This window comes from Galeopterus variegatus, unplaced genomic scaffold (genome assembly GCF_000696425.1).
Source record: "Galeopterus variegatus unplaced genomic scaffold, G_variegatus-3.0.2 Scaffold6512, whole genome shotgun sequence".
NCBI classification, from domain to species: Eukaryota; Metazoa; Chordata; class Mammalia; order Dermoptera; family Cynocephalidae; genus Galeopterus; species Galeopterus variegatus.
The window spans coordinates 2,244-12,800 of NW_007732623.1; the positions used below are offsets into that span (position 1 = coordinate 2,244).

The 10,557-nt window shown below is 36.5% G+C and overlaps 1 protein-coding gene across 1 annotated transcript in view; it reads left to right on the top strand.

Annotated features, from left to right (window-relative positions):
• Positions 1-254: 254 nt before the first annotated feature.
• Positions 255-10,557, top strand: part of LOC103606349 (carboxypeptidase Q-like) — a gene marked incomplete at its 5' end in the record, with an annotated part of 109,797 nt that continues 99,494 nt past the window's right edge. The window contains one exon of the mRNA XM_008590963.1: positions 255-346. Within this exon, the coding sequence (XP_008589185.1) occupies positions 255-346 (92 nt within the window). The remainder of the gene's footprint in view (positions 347-10,557) is intronic.

The window sequence follows — 10,557 nt, forward strand, 5'->3', positions numbered from 1 at the left end:
ATGTGGTTATAGGCTCTCACTGGCATGCAGGAAGCATTTGTCACAACCCTTTTCTCCATTAACCTGTCCTGGAGAACAGCCTTGACGTGGCTCCTTTGCCACGTCAGCCATACCCTGAAGTGAGAAGCCATACCAGTGAGAGATGGGTGCCTCTGATTCCCCCGCTTCCACCTCTATAACGCAGTGAGGGGCCCAGCCATTTTAAAAAAATTCAAAGTCAACTGAAGTATCACTTCTTTTATTGTTTTCCTCAGGACTGCAACCAAAGAGGACTTTGCGCCTGGTGCTTTGGACTGCAGAGGAACAAGGTGGAATTGGTGCCTTCCAGTATTATCAGTTACACAAGGTAAAAACTCAGCCATGGACTGCTGAGCATTCGCACATGTAATATCACATGTAACATCTTCTTTAATTGTCTCATTTAAGACTGAGCCTGGCAAACACCCCTGTTTCATCCAGCTCGGTAATGAGAATACACTGGTGAAATGAGGATGCTGTGGTGTAGAGTCAAAGGCATTTCTATTTCTGTATCATAGTCTGTGGCCTTCAAAAAATCGCAATTGCCATGCTGCCATTTTCCTGAAGTCTCTCTAGTTCTGCTAAACTCATGTATGTCAGAAACCCCACTGAGCCAACCCCCATACCTCAATGCCCCAAATCCTCCTGGAAAGCCTGCTATTTGAGAGCCAGGTCCTGAGGCCTTGAATCAGCCAAGAGTGTTTACCATAATGGTAGTGGGAATGGCAGCAGCCAGATTTCTCAGATGTGGAGGACAGCTTGGTTTGACACTGACTGCAATTAGGCAAGAGTGAAGCTTGAAGCAAGAAGGTAATTGTGGAAGATTATGATTAGAAATACAAAATCACATTTAATATGGGGGATAGGGAGATTAATATCAAGAACGATATTTTACAAAGCAAAATGTACAGGCTCAGGAATACTGTGGATCAAGTCGAATGTGAGTTCAAAGAGGATCTCTCAAATCAACAGGCAGTAATGGTCGGGCAGAGGAGGAGGATCTGGTCTGTTGCTGCTGCTGCTGCTGCTGCTAGATTGTTTTCCCTGCATCTCCAAAAATTAGAAGAAACAGATCCTGTAAACTTAAATTATCCCAATCAGATAGGGGTTTATTTGTTTTGTGAATTGTGTTTATGTCCTTTTCGATCATTTTACACAGTCTCTATAACACTATTTTAGTTAGAGCGTAATGAGTTCAGGGTCATGAATTTGGTCACTGAGTATAATTATTTAACTATACAAAGGGCAACCTAGGCCTTATGCCCAAATCTTTCACCACTTCAATTCTTTTGGCCTCTAGTGATCCTGGGGATAAGAAAATTCAACACAAGTGTCCTTTGGTTGGTGGGTCAGTAACATAATCTTCTATAAGTTTTGGTAGAATGCAACATCAGATGAGGGTTGTTCTAGATTCAGCAACATTCAATTAATATTTTCTGAGCACCTACTATGATCCATGCACTGTGTTAGGCATTGGAGTTAGTATTGTTAAAGAGATTCACCCTGACCTTAAGAGCCTTCAGTCTAAAGAAGGACACTGTCTCCTAAATTTCCATTATAAAATAAGCTGTTAAGTCTTCTGATAAAGAATAAGGTATTAATGCAAAAGAAGTTCATCTAACCTGTCTTTGAAGGGCAGTCAGAATAAGTTATGTGCAAAAAATGACTTCTAACCTGAGACCTGAAGACTGAGTAGAAGTAAGCTAAGGAAAAGGAGTGGGAGGGAGGAGATGAGTACTACACCTTGGAAGAGGGAATTGTACAAGTATACGCAATGGCTGGAGTTAAGAGAAAGCACTGCACACTGGAGAATTAGCAAGGAATTCAGAGTGGCTGGTGCCTAGAATGCAAGATGCATAGTTTTAGGAGCATGGAGTAAAGAAGTAAAAAATAGCCTAAACAGGAACATATAAATCATGTTTAGAGATTTTGGCTTATCCTCAGGGCAAGAAGAATAACTAAATTATTTTTAAGGAGGAGCTTTAAAATTCATATACATGTTGGACTTTATAAAAAAACAGAATACCTAAAAGTGCTGTACTAAAACTCTTTTAATCTCTATAATATAATAAACTGCAATGGATCTGGTTTGAAATTTCCTCACTACTGAAATTCCTAGGATCTGAAAAAAGGTTTATTTCTCTATAAGGTTTTGAGTTTCACTGTAGCTTACTAAAACACATGGATGAAATCAGAAATGATTTGCTTCTAAACTTCTAAGAGGTCAGTAAGGATACACTCATACACACTCAAAGGACGTGCAAACACATTAACAGAACTGGTTTATCTTGACAGTGTTCGTGTTGTCTTCATACAAATGTGTTTACATACCAATACCTAGTCTGCATTGCATTTATGGAGATTTTCAGAAATTCCAGAAAGGGAATACCTTTACCTCATCTTTAAAAAGAAATTCTGCATGTTTTACATGATACAGCCAATTTCAAAAACTTATTCTGGATTCTTATGATGAACATATTGATAGAAGCATTGTCAAGAGCATAATCGTTTCTGGGGTGTCTGAGTTTAACTTAAAAGTAAATATAATAAGCAAGTCACAAACCAGGGGAGATAGATCAGATTGTCTTTAGACTTCTCTATAGCATTATTGAATGCCAACAGACAGTCCAACGATATTCAATTCACTCCAGTTAACAACAGAGAGATTATATTCTCTGTTCTAAATAAAATGATAATAACTAAAATGAATAAGTCCTCAAATTTCAATGGCTTAACATAATAGAAATGTATTCCTTGCTCATTTAACATCCAATCTACAGTAAGGCTCTGCTCCATATAGTTATTCAGGGATCCAAGCTGACAGACTCTTTTGCAACATGGCTTTTAATATGCCTTGAACATTGACATCCAGCTGGCAGGCAGGGGGATAGTGGGAGGTTTTTATGGGACAGTTCTGGAAATGGTTTACATCATTTCTACTCACATTCCATTGGCAAGAACTGGTCATGTAGTCCAACTGCATAAAAGGCTTGGAAATACGGACCCTGGCTGGGCAGCCTCATCCCAGATACTATACCATAGAACAGGAGAACACGTCTTTGGGGGAAGGCTGACCCACTCTGAGGTCTTTTTCTCACTATTTTTAGCTTCCCAAACATTTCCAGCTGCACAAGAGACCAATTGCCCCGAGGTCTTCATCTCCCATGGTTCTCAAAGTGAGATCAGCTCTGTGAGCTGCCTAAAAGTACTCATCACCACCACTACCAGGAGGCTTTTGCCAATCAACACACAAAAAGAAAAGAAGGTCCACAAGGACCTTACATTCTATTTAAAAATAACTTTAAACTCACACATAAGAAATTTAGCATAATAAACAATATACAAAGAGGGCCTAAATTACTTACTGAAAGTATTTTATTTTTGTGAAGGATTTTTATCATTGACAGAGTCCTCAGTGATGTAAAGGCCTTAACATGGTAAATGTAAAGGAGTTAGAAAATGGAGAAATGACTATGACAGATCAGTCTTGAGGAAGGATTCAAGATCTAATCTTTGCTGTGTAAATGGATTTGAATGAGTGATCAAGAAGGGAGAGAAGGGACAGCTACTACCCTTCATACTGATGATAACTGAGTCCTGAGGTTAGCCTTTTATCACTGTGGGTGATACCAAACAGGAACAGAACTTTTATTTGGGGAGAATCTATTTTGGTGATTATAAAAATAAAAGGTTTGAACTTTTAAAATTACTATTCTAGCATTTTCATGGTACAGTTATGTTATTAGTGATCTATATCAGGAATCAACAAATTATGGCCTGTAGCCCAAATCTAGCCTGCCACCTGTTTTTGTACAGACCTCAAGCTAAGAATGTTTTTTATGTTTTTAGGTGTTGTGCAAGAGAGACTCTACATTGCTTCCAAAGTTTAAAATATTAACTATCAGGCTCTTTACAGAAAAAATTTGCTGGCCCCTAGTCTATATGTTAAAAATCATAAAATATTTTCATGTTATTTCCACTCAATAATCTCTTTATGGTCCTGTACAACCCAAGATGATTTTGTAAATTTTGTTTGGAGCCAGATGTTTTCTAAGATAAGTATTTGGCAGGAAGATATTATTGCAATAATGTAAATGTGCATGCATAATTCTTTTTCTTGTATTATTTTTTTGATTATACATATTTATGGAGTACAAAGTTGTATTTCAATACATGTATTCAATATGTAATGATCAAATCAGGGTAGTTAGCAAATTCATCATCACAAATATTTCTCATTTCTTTTTCTTTTTGCATTCTAATTTGGTAAAGTTTAATAATAAAACTGACTCAACCTATATGGCACCAACCATGGAGAAAAACAGTATGTACAAAATTATTATTTCTTGTTTTTGTTGCTGTGACTGTATTCTTTCTTCCTCCCACAGAATCTTTTTGATAGTAAAAGTTCTACAAAAGCTATTTCAGTGGACATATTTAGCTAAACTTTTGTGGGAATATTCATTATCCTTTTCTTAGTAAATATATCTTTGTTTACAATGTACTTTTATTAATATATGCATAGAAAAATGAAAATTAAAGTAGTTTTTAATTATGTGGTAAAATTTATTGCCAAACATTTTCAAAATTATAATTAGATTAATAGCTACCTTTACTTTATAATTATGCTTTCTCATGAAATATTAGCTCAATTATTATAGTAACTGCTAGGGTTTACTAAATTTACTAAACAATTACTAAACAATTTACTAAATTGTTTTGAAATATGTGAGTCTATTTGTGGTTTGTGTACAAATTTTGAAACTCATATGCAACTTTATTATAATGTCTAAAACACTTTTTCCAAGAAAACAAACTTTGGCTCCAAAAGATATATAAGCATTTTGGTGGAAGTTACTAAGTAAAACAATTCGAACAGTAAATATTGAGTTTTTCACTATATGTTAGGGTCAACTAGAATAAAAATTATTCCTGGGAGCATTCAGTATGCCCATAACAGTTCATAGCAGGAAGTCCCATAAAGGATTGGTATACATATTTTTCTCTTATTCAGAAAATGCTAGTTTGCATATTTTGGTAAGTTGTAAAATTTTCTCCCTTGGTTTTAAAGTTCTTTCCACTGACTCTCTATCTCTCTACATTAGCACATGAACTTTTGAATTATTTATATGTGTATTGTTCGTGCTTTATGTTTATTGATTACTTTAGAAGTAGCTCATTAGTTTTCATGCTAACAGTATTGAGGTTTAATTAGCATTCAGTAAATGCACAGATCTTAAGTATACAGCCCAATATATTTGGAAAACATATACCCTTGTGTAATCGTCACCCAGATCAAGACACAGAGCATTCCTATTACTCTAGAAAATTTCCTTATATGACCTTCAGATCAACCACAACTTCACCAAGGGCAACTACCATGCTGGCTTTTTATCACCACAGATTGGTTATGCCTGCTCTTGAACTTCATATAAATGGAATCATACACTATGTAATCTTGAGTCTGCCTTCTTTCATTAAACGGTATGTTTTGCAATTTGTCTGCATTGCTACATTAACAATAGTTCGTCCCTTTCTATTACCGAGTAGTTTTCTGTTTTATGAATATACCACTTTAAAAAAAATCTATTCTCCTAGGCAAATGGAGCATGGATATTCTGTTGATGGATATGTGGGTTGTTTCCAGTTTCAGCTATTGTAAATAAAGCTGTCATGAACTTTTGTACAAATCTTTTGGTGGACATATGCATTTATTTTCTTTTCTAGGAATACTATTGCTGGATCATATAATTATTAGGTGATGTTTAACTTTATTAGAAACTGCCAAGGAGGTGGGAGGTTGTGCCATTTGACATTCCCACCAGCAACATATGAGTCCTAGTTGCTCCCCATCCTTCCCAATCTGTGGTATTGTTAGCCTTTTTATTTTTGGCCATTCTTCTAGGTGTCACATTTTTATATTTTTTAAGGTATAGTTCTGAAGAGTTACTAGAAAAGTTCAGCTTCTACTTCTAACAGTCACCATTCTTTTGCCTTCCCCTGCGTCCTTACCTTGAGACAATCCTCATTCTGGTGTTCTGCCTTAGGATTTAAGGGAGACCAAAGGCCTTTTACCCTGCATGTTGTTTGTGGGGCTGTCAACAGTTGGAGTGACTCTGTCTCAACGTGGAGGAACACCTTGGCCATAGCAGGACACAGAAATGCTGTCCTGTTCACAACCACAGCTGACTCCCAGGAACACAGCAGGAGGTTGTTGGAACTCAGCAGGAGCCAAAAGAGGAGCATGATCCCCAAAGGGTTTGAGGAGGGAGATTTCTTTTATGCCCAGAAAAGAGCATATTCTAGAGAAGGGGAAAAAGACTGCAGAAAATGCCTTTGTGTTATACTTTATTGATTAAATTATTTTTAAAAAATATGAACTCCTTTATTGGTTAATTCAGCTTGCATTCACTTAGAAGGAAATGTCACCACATAAAGAAGCATATTATTGTGCTCTGATGAGTAAGAATTTACTTATAGAAGTAGAATTTAACTTTGGAATTAAAAAATATTGTAGTTGATTTTATTGAATTTTCAAATCAGTGAATAAAATAAGGGTTGTCCAGATGCCATTTTCATAATCTGCTTTTCATGGGAACAATGATACTCTCTTCTCTTGGAAGGATAGTAGGATGTCATTTCTCATCTCCTGAATTGTACAAAGGAGGGAAAAATCCTACATTAGTTTCAACTGGATTTCTGGCATTTTTAAATCTTTTCCATTTTAAGCAAAAATGTGATCTGGCGTAATTATAATGAGTAAGGTAATCTGGCCTTGAAAAAGCCTCATTACACATGGTAATCAAATAAAATAGATTGATATGTTCTATTCTGGCATGAAAAATATTTTAACCTTTTCCTGATTTATTGCACAAACTTCTGGCAATTGAATTACAGGGATAATGAACACTGTTGTGTTCTGGTAGTCATTAATAAGGGCAATATTTTAAATAGGCTTTATTAAATGAGGGATGAGATGTATGATCATTCTAAATACATCAGTTTGTCAGAACCCTAGCCAATTTTAAAACAGGAAAAGTAAAAATGAATATGTATAATATTTTGTCAGAATTTCCTGTGTTGTCATGCTGAGGAACAAAATTTCTGATTTACTTATATAAATATACAAAAATGTTAGCTTCTGAGAGAACAGAACTGTGGTTACTAGAAGTGGAAAGGGGGAGTGGGGGATTTAGGGGGTTAATGAGAAATTCATGAGAAATTGGTTAACGGGCACAGAGAATGATTCCATATATAATAATGAATAAGTTATCCTGATTTGACCATCACATACTGTACACAAGTTTTTGAGAGTCAACTTTGTACCCCCAAAATATGTATAATCAATTATGCTTCAATTTAAAAAAAGGTAAGTAAATGAAAAAAAGAATGATAGCTTCTTTTAGTAGTGAAGTTCTTGCCAACTTCCCAACCCACATTAGGTTTTATGTTTCGTTCTAAAATAAAGGAATATGTTAGAAATGCTTGTGAGACTTCTTCAGGTAGTCTGGGCAAATGAGTTTCTTTAGCATTTTTATTTTACCAACCTTATTACCTCTCTATAATGTTAATTTAGTTAGGTCGACACTACTAGAGTGAGACAGTGTTGTACTCATGTTTAGCTCTGGTTATAAAAATAAGAGCTGATGTACTCATTCAGCATAATTGTGTCTGGACTGTGTCTCCAGCACAGCCTTTCTTATATCATTAATGTTCCGTGCAGTATGGACTTACTAATCAGAGGTTATTGTCTCAATCATTACTGCTGGGCTTTTATGCATCCTGTGTTTTTCTTTCAGTACCTAGATATTTGCATTAGTCTGTCAAGCACGTCACAAATTGGTTTAAATTTCATTTATCTCAGTGTGTTTTTGGTCTGGAGCCCTTGTAGTTTCAATATGCACATAATTTGTGCAGCACATCTGGGAGCTGTTAGGGGTCTTATTAAAATTTGTAGGCTGTATTTAAAAAAAAAGAAAGAAAAAATTAGAAGGACAGTCTTTTGCATTTGTTTGCTTTCTCCTGTGTAGAATTCCATTCTGACTGTGAGACTTCTGACTCTTCTGTACATGTGGTAATTATACATAGATATATGTCAGCCCAGGCAGAGCTATCAAAATGTTCCCTTTGATATTAGGAGAATTATATGCCACCTTACGAATGAACATGAGTAGGCTTCAACTCACCTCTTTCCTTTATCTCTCTTTAGAAGTTATTCTTCACTGGCTTTTGTTATTTTTTTTTTTCTATATGAGAATAAGAGAAAAGAAATAGCTGAAAGTAAAAAGATAGGCTGTGACAACTAGAATGGAATTTTATCATGTGTCTAGGATGGCAAGACCTTGCCTACTGTTCTGGGATGATATTTATCATTACAATGCCTTATGGTTTCAGATCTCAGTGAAGTTTGGCTTGAGTGTTGATTTCAGCCCAGTACATGCAGAGAACAATATCCCAACTTCTCTGCTATGATTACTAATCCAAATAAGGCAATTGCCTTTTAAAGTTGGTTCTGAAAACACTGTGTGAAAACAGAGATTTATTTTGAATTACTGTGGCCTCCATCTTATTTCATTTATTCCCTTCTCCTGAAATTGTGAAGAAGGGCTTCAGTTTAATCCAGTCTTTTTTACAAGCTGACTAGAGGTTGCCTGCTAGGCACAAATAGTTTCTGCCTCACTGCTTCCCTATTCCTAACCAGGTCATGATCTGACCCAGAAGGACCCATGGCATATCTAGCACATGAACTTCCTAAGGAAATTGGGTTGACACACCAGGATACACAAATCTGACCAAAGGTGTCATTCCTTGGGCTCACAAGTGACCTATATGGGTCAGAGCTTTTGGGATTAAATTATCCCATTACATGTACTTGGGCCTTCATAAATTACAGTGTCAGCAAACCACTTTTGAACCCCCAGTGCTATTTTAATTTGCCTTGAGCTATCTTCTACCCTCTTTTTTCTAAACCAGGGACTGGCAAACTTTTATTTTTAAGGTCTGGATAGTAAAGATTTTAGGCCTGAAGGCCATCTGATCTCTATCCTCAACTCTGCCACTGTAATGCAGTCATAGAAAGTACTAGATAAATGAGCATGGCTGTGTTCCAATAAAACCTTATTTGCAAAACAAAACACAAGGCAGGTCAGATACTTTGCCAACACCTGTTCTAAACCCTTATTGGGCAGAAATTTAGACAACTTTCTTCTGAAGCCTTTTCCAATCTCACAGTCAAAGCTTTTGGTGTAAGAGATTTATAGCACACAGTGGAATTCTAACATTTCGAGATTGTGTCTTGGTAGGCTAATATAGTCGTTCCTCAGTAACTGCGGAGGATTGGTTCCAGAACCCCCACATATACCCAAATCCATGGATACTCAAGTCCCCACAGTCGGCCCTGCAGAACCCACAGGTACAAAAAGTCAAGTTGGCCCTATGTTTACGTGGGCTCCACATCTTGTGAACACTGTATTTTCTATCCATGGTTGGTTGAAAGATATCCATGTGTAAGGGGACCTGCCCAGTTCAAACCTGTGTTGTTTAAGTGTCAACTGTAAAATGACTATAAGCTCAGCACTCAGGAGGTGGCAGTTGTTTCTCCTTAGGTATTTGGCCAACAGAACACACCATCACAAGGTCAGTCCAGTGCCCAACGAGCCACACAACAGGCATAGTTACCTGATTGGAGAAAGGGGATAACGTACTTCCCAATATTTCTTAAAGGAAGAACGGAACCCATCTTTGTTAAGATGGCTAAATGTAATGATATTTGAAGATATATTTTAAAGGGTATCTTTTTAAAAGTTTACACATATAGAAGAATCTTTTAAAGAAATGAGCATTCCAATACATGTTGACACCTTTTCTATGAATCCTTAGCAATTATAATTCACTGTTTAACCATATCCTAGTTTTATCCATAGATTTGCCTACAGTCTTTCTTTTTTAAACCTGAATTATTGTCTGGGAGAGAGGCTCTTCCCAAGATTCCTGAAGAACATTAGGTCTTTGGATAATCAATAGGCTTTCTGGAAGTTTATTCTCCACTTCTGGCTATTGTGGTTTTTTTGTGCTTCCACTGCACTAATACATACACATCATTTGCATCCCAGATGGCCCGAAGAGTGAATGGGCAGAATAAAATTGGCAGCGCTGCCTGCCATGTCAATGCTAGAAAATAGCTACTGGGTGGTGAGTTTAGTTTGTACTCTGGAAAGCAGTGTGCGGAAGCCACAATGAGTAGTACTAAAATTGTTACTTTAAGGGCTGAAGATCAGGCAGGGAACTGAGCAGCAGAATCTTGGGACACAGTTGTGAGTTCAACCTGAGTACGTTTCACAGTCCTTTGTCTTTCTCTCTGGAACCCATCTTAATGGATTATTCATTCCTAAGGGTATTAACCCCCAAGTCTTGTCGTGTCTTAAAGTTACCACTTGTCCCCTGATAGGGTTGGTCTTGATCTGGCTTTCTTTTTTTTTTTTTTTTTTTTTTTTTTTTTTTTTTTTTTTTTTTAAATTTTTTATTTTGTCAATATACAAT